The following is a 19,375-nucleotide window of genomic DNA, read 5'->3' on the forward strand; positions in this document are numbered from 1 at the left end:
AAAAAAAAGGTAACCCAATGTGTTTATAATGCCATCTATCCAGGCAAATGGGATGTTGTGTGTCATGTATGTATATATGTATACATGTGCATACAGATATGTAACAGTTGACATACCTCATACATACACCATAACTCAATGACAAAGAGTTAAAGGCAATGAGTATCCCTAAACCATATTTAATATTATTACTGTAGTGTTTTCCTAAAGCACTGCAAAACTTTTAAAAGTAATTGATTTTACCAAGGATGCTTATTTTATTAGCCAGTTATACCTCCTGTGCTCGGCTTGAAGGATTCTGGCTCTTTCCTCTTCTTGCTGCTGTCGTTTAGTTTCCAGTAATTTATTCTAGGAACAATAAAAGTTTTCAAATATGGTTTTCAATTAACATGATTGTACAGAAGACATCCAAATCAATTTCATATTTAACCTTAGCTGGTGCAATATTTCACTTTTGAAACTTTTACTTAAGTACTATTTGGATGTGAAATTATTTTCCTATATAAGCAAAAATAATTGTGGCTTAGTCAAACAGAATAGCTACATGAGTGCAAAATTGTCAGATTAAATAGCCAATGTGCATGGTCAAGAAATTAGACCAGGAGGTAACAAGATACAGAGAGGAAAATATAATGTGACTCAAACTCATCTGTGTCTTACAAAAAAAAAATCAGATTAGTTCCTTTCAGAGTATCACACAATGCTACTTCTTGTTATTTCTATGCCACTTCTTTCCTAATAAATTCATAGCAACTTACAAATTGGGCTCACTTGATGCAATTCTATTGGTGAAGCATTTTCCTTCCTGGATAACAAGCACTTGTCTGTTATTGGTTAGATACTAGCAGAATTTTGAGTTCCCTCAAAGGAATACTTTGCTTCAAATAGATCACATTACTATAACTAAATCTCTAGCTTTCAACATCCTGATTATCTCTTGAAAGAGGAAACTTCTTCCAGACTCAGTTACTACATTTATAGTCTCATACCAAAGAACTAGGTGCCATGAGTTCTCTAGCCTTCAAACTTCCTGGAGAAAAGTCTAAAATAAACTTAAAATTCAGATTGACATTTTTAAAACTTTATTCAAAGGCCATCTATATTCCATAGTTCCCAAAATAAAAACACCTGTTACTTACACTGTGATTTTTTCAAATATATTGCTCATCCCATCAGTCCCTGACGTATAATAAATAATCCTAATTCTTACATAGCTCCAGAGCAAGGGAAAATTAGAACATTTTCAAAATAATTGAATAATACTTATTCATTCTTAATAAGCCTTAAGAACCTAGATGCCAAACCTTGTGCTAGGGTCTCACTCTTCCATAATGGCCTGAAGTGTTCTGTTTAACTTTTATCACTTTAACATATGATATACCTTTAAAAGCCCACCAAGTATCAATACAATTTATTAATACTACCAAGACTTATACTAAAATAAAACCAGATCCTGTGCTCTCCTATTCCTCTACAACCACCTTCAACTCCTGTGTATGGTTTTATCTCTTAAAATTATCTCCTCAATAGCATGTAGATTCTTCTATTTATTCATTTTAATGGCATTTTTTTTACTTCCTACTGTAGAAAAAGATTTCTCTATTTCAACCTCTACCCCAACCCTAACTGCCCCTCCTGGTGTACCTCATTCTCAGCCTTACAACTTTTTTAATGTTCACTGTGGTGGTGGTGGTGGGGTCTATAGCTTCTGGCTTTAGGCTTCTAATTCATCATCCTGTTTTCAGGTCCAGCTTGCAGAGGTGCCGGGTACCTCCAACACCTGAACTTTAATCAACTTGTGTTTTACTGCTCCTTGCACAAGGTTTTTCCTGTTTCACTAATTATCTACTTCCACCTGTTACACTGAACATCTACTTTCCCACATCAAAAATTTGGCTGTTTTGTTTCTTTTTTCTGTAGTTTCTTTGTCTGTTCTTTTGTTCTTATAAGTTTATGCCTTTAAAAAATTCCTGTATTGTTTTTTTCTTGGTGGAACATGTGGAGAGGAGAACTGGATATAAGGAAATAACATATTTTTAAAGTATGACATTTAACTAGAAGATGTTATCATTTTCAAATAATTTTTTTTCCAGAATTCTGTTACTTGACCCTCAAAAAAATTCTCAAAGGTAGGCAGGTAAACAAGTATTATTTGATAAGTGAAAAAGCAATATTAGGCTTGTATTCCAGATGAGAAAACAGGATCGAAGATACAGTTTAGGTTGTCAAAAGCTAAACAGATCACTAGTAGCAAAATAAAACTGGGGCTTAGGTTTTCTTGTACCTAATCATTTTCTGCAAGATGCATCCAAAATAAGCAATTAGGAATAAGGATAACTTCATAGCAGTTTATGGTACTCAAGTATGAACATCCATGTCCAGGATTTTGGGATCCATTCACACTTAAATGTATTAGCAGAACATATCTAACTGTGTCTAAGTCAAAATCCTTCTTGCCAAACGATGCTAATTCTTTTTATATCCATTAACCCATTTTTTTTTTTTTTTTGCGAGAAACAACTTTAATAGCCAGTCCATTCTACATTTAATATCATGAAGACTGAACAAACTAAGCCCTGGAATGTGACACAAAGAACTATAAGACACTTATTATGTGTTTATATATGCAAATGTGCACACATATGTATGCATATAGTTACATTTTACTTTAAAATAATTTAAGATAATCTTTCACACTTGGTAAAAGGATTGCATAATCTATCTGGAAAAACAAAAACAACTATGCAATTATAGCCATGAAAAATCCTGTAAAAGAAAATAAATGAGAAAGAACAGTTCCAGCAAATACTAAAACATCATGAAAGTTAGTAATTAAAACAGTTTGAGTCTAAAAATAGAACTAACACATGGAAATATAGCTTCTCCTTAAGTAGTTGTGTTGAACGAATGCAAAGAGGGATAGTCGGTAAATGATGGTAGATTAAACAGCTACTGAAAGAAAATCGAAATTAGATCTCCTTTATTTGATGTATAAAAAAGAATTATAAAGGTCTAATATTTGGACCTAAAAGACTGAGCCATACATGTTTCCAAAGGATACACAGGTATATACTTATAAATTTAGAGTGATGAAGGTCCAGAAATCATAAATGAGAAAAGAATGATAAATCTGAATAAGAAAACCCAGCCAGGCATAATTGTGCACACTTTCAATCTCAGCTACTCCGGAGGCTGAGATAGGGGATCACAAGTTTCAAAGCCAGCCTTGGCAACTTAATAAGACTCTGTCTCAAAACTTTTTAAAAAGGCCTGGGTGTATATCTCAATGGTAGAGTATTTGCCTAGCATCATGAGGCCCTGGGTTCAATCCCCAGCACCACCACCACCACCACCACCACCACCAACACACACACACACACACACACACACACACACAAATCATCATCATCATCATCATCATCATCATCATCCTTAGTTTTCATTTGGATAAAATAGCATAAACAAAATAAAAACATAAACTGTTAAGAAATATTTATGACACAGGTTCATTCATTTTTCTTTCATTCATTCGCTGAACAAATAGGAGACAGGCTTGGATCAATGGAATAGGGTTACAATGGTGAACAAGATAGATAAGATCCTTGCTTTGTTTATTTTATAAAGAAAAGAAACCCATAGACGATTGAGAAAAACATCCTATCATAAAGCCGGCAGGGCATTTAGGCACAGTGATATGAGACTAGTGGCTCAGTGAGTATTTTAGGTTGAGGACCAAGAAGAAGCCAAGACCTCATATAACCAATAAGGAAAAGACCAACCAAGCAGAACAAGGGTCAAAAATAGGAACAGGCATCTCTTGAATAAATGTCAGATTACCATTCAAAATCATCATCATTTTTACTCAAAAAATTGAGTGATGAGATAAAAATTTTTCTATCATTTTGGAAAAAAATCAGAAAACTTTGACAGAAAATCAGATACATTCAAGTGTACCTAGATAAGTGAAAAAGATAAGCGAAAACTAATTCTGTTTGTGGAGGAAAAATTAGCAGTAACCATCAGGATTTAAAATATACACATTTTTTGCATAAGTGTTTTTAAAGTACATGTATATGATATAGTATATGGATATTTACCATTGTCATTGAAACTGTAAATGTTCAGGGAAAAATGCTAATGTCCACAAATAAGGACAACTTAGACCATCCACACAATGGAATACTATGAAACTGTTACAAAGAATAAGAGAGGTCTGGTTTGGGGGGAGGGGCAGAGAGGGCCTATGGAGAAATCTCTAAATTATATTAAGCCATCAAAGGTAAATCCAGAGCATTTTCTTGTGATCCCTCCATATAAATAGAAAATATATGCATACATCCATTTCAACTTTTATATGTTGCCATATATCTTATTTAAAATGTTTTATGGGAAAATACACAAGAAAATGTTAGCTATAATTACCACTGAATAGAGGAACTTGGAGGGCAGGGGAAGAAAGCTTTAATATCAGATATAGTTTTTGTTTGTTAATGTTACAACTTATTACTTCTTCATTCCATCACTAAAGATTTACTGCCTAGATACTGGACAAATTATGTTGTTCTATTGCTTGCATCTAAGAATATGTAACAACACATCCCATCATTATGTACAGCTACAATGCACCAATTAAAACAATGTGGAAAGAAAAAAAGGATGTCTTGCCCATGTGGAAGGCCATTTGTTTCTTTCTGCTCTTCTTTATTTAAAAATTCCAATATATATGTATCTTTTAATATTTAGAGATGTAAAAGAGGAAGACTATTGTTATAAAGCTAAGAACTGCTAGAAAGAAAGAAAAGAGGAAGGGAAGAGAAGAACAGAAATCATCCCATTATGAGGCAGGGATGGGGGACAGCAGATAAAAATCTGGTGGGAAAGGGGACAGGGTGCTGATGAGGCATCACCATGAAAGAACATTGCTGTAGATGGCAGAAGGGAGGTGCTGGCATAGCCGCACTCAGGATTACTATAGCTAGCAAGGCATATTTACTAGGAAAAGGACAGTTTTTTGTACCAAAAAGGTTACTTTCAAAGATAATTTGTTCCACTGAACTGACAGCCACCAAGGATGTATCTGCATGCCTTATAAGCATATTTTTGGTTCATTTACTGGGTTCTCACATGGAAGTGCAATATATAGTTGGACAAATGCAAAATAAGTTGCTCTTGTTCCAAGGACTGAGCTGGAAACATTAAGAGAATCAAAACACTGTAGGCAGTGGGGAGATGACTTACAACATCGGAGACAGTGTTCCACTCACCACAAATTTGCTAAGCACCAACCACCTTCCAAACACCTAGATTCGTGCTGAAGGCATGGATACAAATGAGACAGACCTCTCCACAAAAGAAATCACAGTATAATGAGGGAGGCAGACGCTGAGACAACTGTGATATGAAGCAAAAACAAATGCATTGCTGAGCATGAGTTCATACAATGATGTGGAAATACAAAGATGCAAACAAGAGAAATGGGTGTTCAACATTTTATTTATATCCACCAACGCTCTCCAAGGAGGGGAAGCATGGCTTATCACTGTGCTACACAACTCCCTACATTCAGGCAGAGCTCTACATAAAGAGGGCCTTCAGTGAAACACCACCTTGGAGATGCCAAGAACAGAACTTCCTGTAAATGTTGTCCAGGTGATCTATGGTAAATGAGGACAACACTGCACACAGTGCCACTGCCTGCGCATTCCAGGGGAGGTGTGGGATAGCACTAAGGGTCTGTGCTTAGAGCCCAAGCTACTAGCAAGAAGTAGAGGGGTTGCCATCTCCCCATAGAGGCTGTGAGAATCAATGCTCTGGGCTCCAATTTGCTAGCAGTGCCCTGCTCTATCCAAGGGTCAGCTACACAACAGATGGGTGAGTGCAAGTCTGACGGCTTGAGAAACCTGATGAGGCTAGAGTGAAAATCTTGCTCGAAAGCAACGCTCTAGTATAGCAATTGAAGACAAAGATAGAGCCATTTTAAAATCATGTCTGAATCCCACTGGGGCGTGTTCTGACATGGTTCAGCCTGACTGCTTCAAGTAAACATTAAAGTGCCATCGCCTGGCAGGACAAACTTCTCCCAGGAGAGGATGCTCTCTCAACTCAACAAGAGGAAAAAAGGATGGTGGAAGCAGGAGGGGAAAGGCCAAGAAGTTAAAAAAAAAAAAATAACTACTGCCTTTGAATGTTAAATCCAGAAGAACTTTTAGGGGAGAAGAAACCCTGTTCTGAGGATCTTCACAGTGACACTCCCCCACCCCAAAGATGACCTTAGCTAGCAAGAATGAGAAGAAAACAGGGAAACACACTCAAAAATTAAGAGAAGACAAGCCAAATCAAAGGAAATAGATACTAATGGCTGTAGTAGGAAAATTTTTTTAAAAATAGCACAAATATGTCATTTTAATGTAAATATAAATAAATGCACTCCAGCTACAATAATCATATGTGTAGTTCTGTATCTCCCACCTAGAAATAATCCCTATCAACTTTCTCCTATTTAAAAAAAAAAAAAAACACTTTTCTTTCATTAAAGTCATTGATTTAGTGTGAAAAAATGTAGATACTACAGAAACTATCAAGAAAAACAAAATAGCTGGTACAGTGGTGCACCCCTGTAATCCCAGCCTCTTGGGAGGCTGAGGCAAGAAGATCATGAGTTCAAAGCCAGCCTCAGCAATTTAGCAAGGCCCTAAGCAACACAGCAAGACCCTGTCTCTAAATAAAATACAAAAAAAAAAAAAAAGGCTGAGGATGTGGCTCAGTGGTTAAGCACCGGGTTGAATCCCCGGTACCAAAGGAAAAAAAAAAAAAAGAATAAAAAAAAGAAAAACAAAACAATCACTCATAAAATTCCCTACACAGAGATAAGCTCCTTTAACATGTCAGTATATTTTCTTCTTGATTTACACACATAGATTATAACTTCTTATCACCTTGGGTCACATTTTCAGGCTTACCACGTGTTAGGCGTTAGGATAAATTCTACATGCTTTCTCTCATTTGATCCTAGAAACAATGTCATGAGGCAAATAACATCACTATCAGCTCTAACAGATGAGGCTTAGAGAAATGAAGTAATTTGCACAAAGTGCAATAAGAAAGGGAGGTAGGTTTTAACATTTGTCTGCACTCTGTTTTATAATCTATTTTCCATGTACGTGAGCATATTTCCATGTCATTAAAATATGGTAGTAACTGCTGCAAAGATTTCTCAACTCTTAAAAACTTCAAATCCTCTATCACTGAACAAATTGCTTCAAAGTTTCCATTAATCTCATTTTTAAAATGATCAAATTTGTACATCCATCTTGTATACATCTTTGCTTATTTCCTAAGAACTAACGTATACCTTTTAGAACTAACATTTTAACTTTGAGGAAACTTCAGAATTTGATATTGCCAAAGAGACTTCCAGTTTATTTTGTCCCTTGAGTTATTACTGGATGAGTTTGCAGTAGTCTACATTAATAGCTACTAGTGTAAGTCCTTGCCCCAAAAAATGCACAAATGATTCATATTTTTTCTAGAGTTTCTTATTTAATTTCATAATTATTCTCCAAGTTAAAATTTAAAAATAGTTTTTCAAACTAACTCAAAGACCACTGAAAATTTTATTTGAATTGCATTAAATTCACACTTAATTTGGACAGAACTATAATTACTGCAATATTGAGTTTTACCACTCAGGAGCATTAGCCATCTCTGCTGTATTCAAATTGATTTTTATGCATTATAGGAAAGCTTTTGTTTTTCTGCTATTGAACAATTTTTTACATAGTTGGTCTTTGATGGGATCTTTTTTATCCCATTATATTTTTCTAATTAATTTTGCTGGTATTTAAGAAAGCTGATTCGTGTGTGTGTGTGTGTGTGTGTGTTTTACACATTTTGTAACACATTTTGTCTCCTTTATTGAACTCATTTTCTTCTACCATGTCTCAGCTAATTCTCCTGGTTTACAGGCAAATTGCTCTTGTTCATAAATATAATTCCAATTGAAAAACTGATTTTGAATTTTTGTTTCTTATCAAGCTGGCTAAAATAATTTCCAAACTTTGTTCCAGGCAATATTAATAGTCTTCCTCCAAATAACTTTGCATTAAGGGTTTCCCATTAAATACCTTTGAGAAGCATTAGATTAGAATTTTCAGGATACCGATTCATGTAGGGATTGCAAACAACCTTATGTTTTTCACTGTTCTAGAACTTCACCACTAAAGATAATGTTGGTTATTGCTTTGGAAAAATATGTATGTCAAGAATATCGTTTTTTTTTCATAGTTCACTGAAGTGTTATGGGTGTTTTTTTTTTTTTGACAAAAGTTAAAATTTATCAATGTCTTTTTTGTTACTAAAGAGATGGCCAAACATTTTTTCTCTCAATTTTTTTTCCTATTGCAGTGATAAGATATAGTAAGTTATAGATGGCTAATTATCTTTGTATTCCTAGAATAAACTCTACTTTGCCTTGGTAAAATACTATTTCAGAGAAAAATTCCAATAGTTGAATTTTCTTTTTCTTTTTTTTTTTTGGGGTGGGGCAGGTTACTGGGGATTGAACTCAGGGGTACTCGACAACTGAACCACATCCCCAGCCTTATTTTGTATTTTATTTAGAGACAGGGTCTCACTGTGTTGCTTAGGGTCTCACTAGTTGCTGAAGCTGGCTTTAAACTCACAATCCTCCTGCCTCAGCCTCCAGAGCCACTGGGATTACAGGTGTGCACCACTATGCCAGCTGAATTTTCTTTCAGACCTCAATCTCTGTCCTTATGAGACCATGTATCTACAAGGGGTGGGGGGGGCACGCATATGCACATGTGCTTCGTTTATCAGAGTGTAACATCATGGGGATGATAGTTAAATAAAATACTAAAGTGTTTCATCTTTTCCTTACTCTGAAACATAAAGCACACACGAAAAAAAAAAAAAAAAAAAAGTCTGTTCTTGAACATTTGAAAGAACTTGCTTCTAAAATTATCCAAGTTTAGTCCACTGGGGAAAGTAATTCTCAGAAAACTTTCCAAATCGTGAATTTTCATTAGCCTTTGCGTATTTTAATTCTTTGAGTCATTTTATAGTTATATTTTCCTGGAAAAAAATTTCACATAATCCAGATTTTCAATATATTAGCACAGTATTACCTGTAGGAATTTATATGTAATCTTTTCCAAATCTATGGTTCCAGTTCTTTACTTATAATGTTGTGTATTTGCTAATCTCTTCTCAATTAGACTTCCTGTAGATTTATTTTGACTTTATCAAAAAGTAAGTGGCTGGATTTTTACAACAGCTATTTCTTCACGTTTTATTATTAATTTCTGTTCTTATCATAATTACTTCCTTCAGTATCATTTAATATTCTTGCTCTAAATTCTTGGATTGGATGCTTAATTCGTTTCTTTCCTTTGTTAGTACTGAATGGATTAAAGTTTTAGTTTTCTTTCTCTGAGCACAGCTTTGATGCATTCCCCATAAAATGTTTTTACTAGAATTTTTTATGGGTTCCTCAAAAATTTTGTCACCCAAAATATTTTCTGATTTTTTTTTTGGTGTTTTGCTTTCTAAACGACTATAAAATTAATAACCATGCAAAAATCAATAAGTGCAATCAGCCTATCGGAGATTTTAAGAAATTCCTAAAAGGTAAAGGGAAGATAGAATAAGTTACCTGGGAAAGCACATGCGTAGGATCAACTGGAGCTGGGTTGGCAGTGCTTCTGAAGGAGCTCTCAGAGGGAATGCTGGGGTGACCAACTGGAGATCTGTATTGAGAGCAGCCTGGTGGTGGGCTCTGTCCCCTCCCACTCTTGTGCTGCATAGCAGGAAGCACCAACACATCTCTCTGGGTAAACAGGAAAAGGATAATGGGAGATGGTCTCAGAGGAAAAGGGTAAGGTCCCTAGAACCCAGGCCACAGGAAAAAAGAGGAGCTACCACACCCAGAAGACAAGCTCCCCATTCGCCATACTTAGCAACATGTCCAAATAAACATAAGAATCACCAAACATTTGAGGCACAAAATCACCGGCAATAAAAATTTAAATGGAAAGACAAAAAATATACAGTTAGCATATTAAATACAAAACTTTAATGTTTGTATAATTACCATCAATGGCAAGATGAGAAAGAATATTGTAATCCTTAAGCAGAACCCTGCTATGAAAAAGTAAATCAGCTATCTTGGTGAGTAAACAGATTCAATACAGGTGCCAAATAAGTACGGCAGAGTTTTGAAATAATCTACTGATGTAGGATGACCTAGCTAAGGACTTCTACCAGAATGAAAGGAAAAAAGGGAAGAGAGGAAATATAAGAAACAATGAAGAGATATGGGATATCTGAAATCCATTTGATAGATGTCCCGAGAATGGCGCGCAGGGACAGTGCAGGGGAATAAACATAAAAGAGAAAAGGAAAACTGAAAAGATACACATATGTTCCGATTAAGAGAGACAACCAAAGGCTAGGCAAGATTAAAAACAAAAACACACACCGTAAAATTTCTGGTTGCAGAGGAAGGGAGGCAGAAAAACAGAAAGAGAGGCAATAAATAAATGGAACCAGAGAAAATGCAACCAGAGAGTCAGAAAAATAAAATATCATTAATGAAAAGTAAATTATGCGACAAGAATACAAACGTGAAATTACACTAGCAACCATAATAAATAAGAACAAATCAAATCTACCTTTACTATAAAACTGAATAAAAGGAAAACCATCCATTTTGGTCACTAGAAATCTATTTTAAACCAGGTGACACAGGTTAAAATTAAATGAGAAAAGAAAATGCCACATAAATGATAACAACAAGAACAAAAAACAGGTACAGGAAATATCAGAATGAGAAAATAGACCCAAAAAAAGGAATCAAGCTGAAAATCATTAAATGGAAAGAACAGAATACTTCAAATCAATAAAAAATCTATTCTGAAAGACTTTTGCCTTAGTCTCAATGGTTGCGAATACAGCTCATGTCCATAGGAGAACCCATCACAATCTAGGAGAAAGGAACTCCTGTGAGCCACTTGGGACTGAATCCTAGGGCTGGGATGGAGTCCCCTTTCTCTCACACACAGACTGTGCAAAGTGGGATGGATGCGTGAAGAAAAATCAGGGTTGTAGGAGAGAAAGAGGCAATTAACATTATTATAGCTCCCTGAAGTCATCACTACCCATAATTCATTTCCTTACAACATTAATTACTATACAGGGGTGAATCACTATAAAACAAAATGTACAATGTTTTCTTTCTTTGCCTCATTTTAATTGCTATCTTCTCCATTAAAATGTAAATTTCAGGAGGGCCAGGACCTTGTCTATATTGTTCTTTTTTAAATTATTATTTTACTTTATCAAAGATCTTTATTAAGTGGAGAAGGCTTCTATTTCTTTTATTAAATCAATTTTAACTGACACAAAAGAACATAAAAATTGTGCACATTAACAAGGCATCATGTGACATTTTAATGAATGTGCACATTATATAATGTTTAAAGCAAGCTAAACACATCTATCTCCTCAAACACTTTATGGTTAAAGTGTTTCTTTATGGTTAAAGTGTTTACATTTCTTTATGGTTGAAACTTCAGTTCTTTTCCTCTATGTTTCTGAAACCCAGAGTACACTACTGGTGTGTATAGTCAACATCCCATTCAGAACCAGGTGACACAGGTTAAAATAAACTAACTATAACTTAGTATCTGATGATCAACATTTCCCCTTCCCACCACCCCCAGCTTATTCTGTTTTTAATTGTAGCTTCAGCATCTTGTGCAAAGTTCAACACATAATAGGAATTCACGTTGATAGAATGAATGAATGAACAAATACTGGGATAGATTACTCTGAGGTAGATCAACCAGAAGAGCACAGTTTTGTTTTGTTTTGTTTTTTAAGTCAGAAAAAGAAACCTTTAAAGGTTATCAACACACAGTGTTACAGAGTTATAGAGAGATAGGTATTGCAAAAAAGACCACTGAATTGTATATTGAGAAGCTACTTTACCTTTAGAGAACAATTTCAGTAAAAGCATTTGTGAATATGAACCAGATCATAAGGAATTAAGAATGAAATGCATAATAAACAAGTTGGTTGCAGTAAGATTTTGTCTTTCTTCTCCCTTGTAAAAACAGAAGAAGGGGTTACTCTGAGGATAGCAGAATCAAGGAAGGAGTGAGTTGGTTGGTTTATTTTAGAATGGTAGGAGTGAGCATACTCACTAACAAGAAAAAAAAACAGTCAGTGAAGAAGAATATATAGAAGGGATAGGAAAAAAGAAAATTCTAAATAAGTATCTAGAAGAGGGAACTGAATCAAATTAAAATACTAAGAGGTTAACCTTAAGGATAAACCTATTGTCCTCAGAGGCCAAGAAGAACATGAAAGTCAGAGATGCCTGGAGCTAAATAAATGTATTGAGACCTTAATTTAATTTAAATTATCTCTCTCTGAATTACTCCATAGCATGCATTCAATGCATGTTTGTTGAATGAAAGTAATGAATAAATAGGAATAGTTGCAATGACACAAATGTATTGTTTTCTCTCTCTCCTTACCATAAACATGATATTATTGCTTTCTTAGGGTAAATCACTGAGTGATAAGAAAGGAGAGAGTCTACCCATTGGGGAATGCCTTCAGTGGATACTTCCCAATGACAGATTGAGAAAGGAGGGAGGAAAAGCAAAAATAAAGTAGAACAGATGGGTAAATATCCTTATATATTTTACTGTTATAAGTCCCTAAAGAAGGAATTATCTAGGTACTAAATTTATTCATTTCACTGACAGCCATATCCAATAATCTAGATAAAAGGAGAGGTAATAAAAATGTGTTCAATCAATAACCAGAAAACACATATGTCCCAAAATTTGTCTAAATCTAGACTAAAAACAAGATTAAGAAATAAAATGTTTAATTTTCAGTGTTCAACAGCTCAATCTGAAAATGAAATCTGATTTTCTAAAGTCTTTAGTATTCACCTTGTGAAATGTTCTACTTTTAGTAGTTTTCATGTCCCAAATATATAACCAAACTTTATAAAACACTACTTAAAATCCACAAGAAGTTCTTTTTGAGGAAATCATGCCTACAACTGACTACAGTCTCCTTAGTAACTAAGTACCTCAGAACATGATATTAAGTTGGAAGCTCATATAGAGAGTCAAACAATTTCACATCATTTTTCAGACATTATTGAAAATACAATATGAATATACACCAGATTTAGCTTCTACTTAACAATTATTAGAATCTTGCTGTAATGCTGTTTATTTAACTGGGGATTTTAAGATGAAGAGATTGTCAAAACAAAAAGATAGTCGCTTACTAAAAAATACTAAGAGGTAAAAATGTTTCATGGTTCTTTATTGCTTACATAGTAGCTTAATCACTAAATTTTCAACTCAATGTTATTTTTCTCAATGGTTTAATGACCACCCACAAGGCACAATATGGTCACTAAAGTCATTTATACTGCCTGCTTCATGAAACATGAGTGAGGAAGGGGTTGACCACTATTGGGAGGACTGTGGCACTTAAAAGGATCAAATTCCTTCACAATGTGATTTTTACATCTAATGGCTATAATAAATATCCTTGTGAAGCAAAAGACATAAGTAAAAATAAATTCAACCAAGGAAATCAGAATGGGAGTTAGAATTCTAGTTAACTGTATAATTGGAAAAAACAGGTTTGAGAGATGTTCTAGAAGAAGGTTTTTATCAACCACCAATATAGCAAGAAGAATATTAGGACAGGAGAATATGATATTCATCTGATCGCTGGTCTTCCTCAGCATTCTCATCTCATGCTAAAGAGCTTCTGACCCTCTGAACCTATTTATCAAAGGTGAGAGCCATCATCATTTCCACTTGGGAAATTTCATTTGGTTGATGTGAATGGGCCCTTCAGCACTTGGAGATATCTAATTTATTTCACTTATTTTTAATGCTTAAACTATTTGTAAAGCCTCACATATTTGTGTACATATGTAGTATATCTTTATGTATTGTTTTAGGTGAATACTGAAGCCAGTTTCATAACTCTGTATGCCTACTTTGCTATGTATCATAGTATTCTTTGGCTACCATCTATAATTTCACAAAAAATGTCAGTGATGTTGGCTATGTTTTATTTTGCAGATCAGAAGTCCACACTTGCTCCATGGTCTTTTCCATGAATTGCCATCACCAGCTGTGTAGCACACCACAGCCTGCAATGGAGGCTAGGTATGCCAATGATGTTGACCAGAAGGATCCATCCCTATAGTCTTAAAATATGCCTAGAATTCACCTCTTATTGATGTTTGTGTTATTTTTCCAAGATTTTCATGTATCTAAATATTTCTGCTCAGAAGCCCTTAAAAAATACCCACTACTTCAAGCAAACAATTAGCAATAACTAGTAGGGTCTCGTAAATACCTTCTGCTGTTGTTCATCTTTCATCTTTTGCAATCGTTGGTTTTCCTTCTCTCTTAGAGAATCTTTATAAGTTCGGTTACCAGCCTGTAAAGATACAGTGGGGAAAAGTCCATAGGAAAAACATCACCACAGTACATCAATCTGCTCACAATGGACTGGTGCTAATAATTCAACCTCTGTACTGAGCAAACACTAAGCTCTCCACACACACTGGCTTATTGAGTGATTTATGCATGCATCTGAAGACATCCCTTGGGATATATAAAAAGAAGGCTAGTATAAGCACAATCATCCAGCACATTTTAAAGGATGATTTAACTGTTTGTTTAATTGAGCTTTAAAATTTTCCCCTCAGAGATAACCAACATAATTTATTCCTTCTGGTAGAAGTTGAAGATATTTTCAAGAATATCCCAACTAGCTGATGAGTCCCTATCAGAGACAGGCAATAGTGGCACTGACATTAGAAGCACTAACATGTCCACTGCTCATTAATGATCTCCTATTAAATTTGTCAACTGGCAATTGATACCATATAATTCCAACGATGCTTTTTTTCTGAATTTTTGCAACCCTAATCTGTACCTGAAGCACATTTCTAGTTCTGAGAGGGAAAGCAAAGCCTGTTCTAAAGCACAGGAGCCTCAGGAGAGCCAGAACCTGCTGTAGGATGTCCTTCTGTCATTCTGACCCACCAACAACATCAGGGTTCCACACGCTGGCCTAGTGATCACATATTCTGAAATGTATGAGATTTCAATTACAGAGGGTCCCTGATTTACAATGGTTTGACTTGTGATTTTTCAAGTCCATAATGGTGCAAAAGTGGTACACATTCTAGAGGAATTGTATTTCAAAGTTTGATCTTTTCCCAGGCTAGCAATATGCAATAGAATACTATCTCTACATGCTTAGCAGGGGCAGTGAGCTGCAGCTCCCGTCAGACCCACGATCACAAGGATAAACCACTGGCACTCTACACTGTGTGTGTTGCTAAGCTAGGCTGTTCAATGGAGCAGAAGTATTAAATGCATTTTCAATCTTGTGATATTTTCAACTTAGGGTGGGTTTATTGGGATATAACCCCATCAAGAACATCTGTATTCTGTTCATTTGTCATGTGCTTCTTCTCCCTCGCATTGACTTGTAGGCCCAGCTCCTAAAAGGCAGAGAGGACAGCCTAAAACCCAATCCTTAGGAAATTCCACTCTTCTCATAAAACTCCCAGCAGCACCGGGGCATCAGGCTACATATTTCAGGCCTCGTTCTCTGAACTAATAATCCATAAAGTTCATGTAGGCTGTTTCCCCCTTTTTCCTTACTGTAATTTTTCTCAAGCACTTCTTAGTTCATTCTCCCATTCCTGTCACTATAAAAACCCATATATCATCAAACAGTAAGAACCATTTTCCAGTGAGAGAGAGAAGCTTTTGGAATTGTACCATCTCCAGGAATACCAATGAGAATAGTGGAGCTCCATGTGTTCAGAAATCCCTCATATCTCCAAAGTCTACTACATCAGACAGGTAAAACTACAAACTATGATTGTCTTTTATCTATATGCAAACACAAGGGGACTGTGAAAAGCTACTGAAGGTAGGGAGTGTCTCTCTGATGACCCCTTCTTTTTTATATTACAGAAGGTGAGTCTTCATCGCAAATATTTCACATAAGACCCAGCAAGCAGGGAAGAAAAGAAAGTGAGGGAAGAAGACAGTTTCTGTTTAGAAAATTCAAAAGCAGAGTAATATTTACATTAAAGTAAATATTATGACTTAAGCAAAGAATTGAAATTCTATTTGAATACCTTCCTTTTAAACTTACTGCTTTGTTCTTATATCAGAATATGGGTCCTAATTTTCAATTGAGAAATATAATGGTTATTAGACATAAAAGGTGTCATTTAAAAGGCCACAGAAACTAGGAAGTCACATGGTGCCTTTAGATATGGAGTGTTTAAAGTCACTTGCAGTCTTAATGCATGCTTACCCAGCTGTAATCTGTAGACAGGGCAGGAAGTTTCTGTTCAAAAATAATGAGAGGGGGGAGAAAAAAACTTTTGATCTCTATTTTTCTTAGTTCTTAATACCAGAAATGTCTAAGTTACTGTATCCACAAAATTTTTCTAGCATTAAATATTCATTTAATATAATATTTATGCTCAACTTTTGTCATTCAACAAAGTACATTTTGCTCATCTTCCCCCAAAGCTATGCTGATGATACATTTATTCAATAAACAATATTTAAGTGTCTCATCCGCAAGCACTGTATCAAGACACAATCCTGGGGCCTCAAGCAGTTAGAGCCTCATGTGGAAGTCAGACAAAGAGAGCAAGCATTTCAGTATTGTAATACTATACTGTCACAATACAGGAAAACATTTAATTAAACTAGATCAAGGACATCTTCTCCAAGTGGGTGAAACTAAGCTGTGTTTAAAAAAAAATAAGTAGGAATCAGACTAAGAATGGAAAATGCCACCAAAGCAACAAATGGAAATTAGCATTGTAAGAGTTTGCTAGGGAAAGAGAGAGAGCCAGCGAGAGAGCTCGCCAGAGAGTTTGCTAGGGCTTCCAGAACAAAGTGCCACCGACTTGTAGCTTAAAGATCAAAAATTTACTATCTCATGACTCTGGAGGATAGAAATAAAAAAATCGAGGTCTCTTCAAGTTGATTGCTTCTGTGAGGGGAGGATCTATCTGTTCCAGGCCTTTCTCCTTGACTTGTAGATGGCCATCTTTACCCTGTCTCTCCACATCATGTTCGTTTTATGCATGTTTCTATGTCCAACTGGTTCCTTTTATAAGGATCCCTTTCATCCTCATTAGAATCTACTCTAATGGACTCATTTTCATTTAATTACCTCTATGAAGACCCGATCTCCAAATAAGGTCACATTCTGAGATGCTGGGGGTTAGCCCTCAAACATATAAACTGAGATGGGGGCACAAGGCAGCCCATGATAACTGTTACATTCTCAAGACAGAGTAAGCAGGGTTTTGTTCTTTTCTTCTCCCAGAAATTACCCTGAAGAGAGGAGAAAACAAACACAAACTCTATCTTCAAAACCCAAGAGACATCTGTATTCACAGGTGAAAAATCTGTGAAGACAAAGAAGATGAAGAGATAGTATAAAATCCAGGTGGTCTGGGATTTGAATTATCGGAATTCCATAAAGAGAAAATGAAGGTTAATAAATCGAAGAAATAACACAAATCATCTAGAACTACAGATTAATTTCTAGATTGAAAATGAATTTTTAAAGACCCCCCAGACTAAGCTACATCATTACAGAATATCAGAAAAATAAATGGAGATATTAACATATTTTCAGGAGAAGCACAGAGAAACCCTCATATAAGAACTAAAATTCAGCTGAACCTGGAGTTCTCATGAACCAACCTTTTCTTCTCCAAAACTAGAAGAGCAATGTCTTCAAAATTCCGAGGGAAAATTATTTCCAAATTGGAAGAGTTACCAGTTAAATTTCAAGCAAAATATAAGGGCTAAATAAAGATAATTTCAGATACGGAAGGACCTGAACACGTTTGCCTTCCATACATCTTCTCTGGGGAAGCTACTAAATAATATGTTCCACCAAAACAAAGAAATAAACCAGGAAAATAAAAGAAATGAGGTCCAGAAATTGGAAGATTCAAGATAAGAAAGCAATAAAAGTGATTCCCACGATGGCTTCAAGGCAGTGATTCTCAACCTTGGCTGCACTTTAGAACCACCTGGGGAGCTTTTCAAAATCCTGAGACCCAGACCACAATATGGCAGGATCCCTGGGGGTGAGACCCAGGCAGCAGCAATTTTTAAAGCTCCCCAGGTTAGTCCACTGTGCAGAGGAGACTGAGGACCATTATGTTCAGGGAAAGTCCCAGAACAATATCTGTGTAGCAGCACTATAGAAAAACTAATACAGTTTAGAGGGGGTGGTAAGAGGAACCCAACGGGGAGAGGAGGGCAGAATTGACAAGCTGGCATAAAATGAAAAATCGTACAGAAATTTGAATCAATTGATATATGGTTGAATAGTCACAAAAGCCAAAGACTGTCAGATATGCAAAGGAAACTAAGAAAATGTAAAAAATAAAGGAAAATGCTTAAAAAGTTAAAAAGAAAGAAAATGTAACCAGAATATACTAACTGGCCAGGTAGCAAGAAAAGGGAAATGATGAAATACTGAAAAATTACACTGGGAGAATGAGAAGAAAAAAATGAGTTAATAAGGTTTAAAATGGACCAGAGATAGCAATTTACATGTTCATAGACACTGAGCACCAAATAACAAAAGAAACAACTAGGAGAGTGAGGTGGGATAAATAATGCCACCTCCCAAAGATGTTCCCATCCTAACTCCTGGAACCTCTTAATGTTACTTTATATGGCAAAAGGGATTCTGTAGAAATTAAAGATCTGGGATGGGGAGATGGGCTTGGATTGTCCTGATGGACCCAGAGTAATCAATATGATCGTTATAACAGGAAGACAAAAGGTCAAAGAATAGAGAGAAGATGACATGAAGCAGAAGCAGAGATTAGAGCATTGAAGCCATGGGACAAGAAGCCAAGGAGGCAAGGAACAGATGCCCCAGAAGAAGCCACCAGCAGGTACTCTGCTAACCACTTGATTTTAGTTAGCACCCTAAGACTCATTCCAAATTTCTGGACCCCAGAAATTAAAGTGAATAAATTTATGTTGAATTAAATCACTAAGTTTGTGACAATTAGTTACACAGCAATAGGAAATACAAGGAGTCTGAAGTATTGGAGGAGAAGTAGAATCAAAGAGGTGCAAGAGGGACATAGATACTTGAGTGTCATTTGCAATCTTGAAAGAAAGAATACATGGCACATGAATTATAATAACCAAACTGCATAGAGTGTGCAGGGCAGAATGAGAGCATGAGTACAGGACAGTCTCTGAAACACTAATATGCA

The 19,375-nt window shown here is 35.6% G+C and overlaps 1 protein-coding gene across 7 annotated transcripts in view; it reads right to left on the minus strand.

Annotated features, from left to right (window-relative positions):
* The window catches only part of Epsti1 (epithelial stromal interaction 1), a 97,246-nt gene that overhangs the window by 13,366 nt on the left and 64,505 nt on the right, over positions 1-19,375 (minus strand). The window contains exons 8-11 of one of the 7 annotated variants that reach the window (XM_027928828.3): positions 16,417-16,449; positions 14,428-14,511; positions 9,674-9,847; positions 275-348 (exon numbers count right to left, since the gene is read on the minus strand). In XM_027928828.3, the coding sequence (XP_027784629.2) occupies positions 275-348; positions 9,674-9,847; positions 14,428-14,511; positions 16,417-16,449 (365 nt within the window). The remainder of the gene's footprint in view (positions 1-274; positions 349-9,673; positions 9,848-14,427; positions 14,512-16,416; positions 16,450-19,375) is intronic. The other 6 variants (XM_027928832.3, XM_027928829.3, XM_027928833.3 and 3 more) reach the window with 6 other exon arrangements.

The sequence above is a fragment of the Marmota flaviventris genome, chromosome 4 (assembly GCF_047511675.1).
Source record: "Marmota flaviventris isolate mMarFla1 chromosome 4, mMarFla1.hap1, whole genome shotgun sequence".
Taxonomy (NCBI): domain Eukaryota; kingdom Metazoa; phylum Chordata; class Mammalia; order Rodentia; family Sciuridae; genus Marmota; species Marmota flaviventris.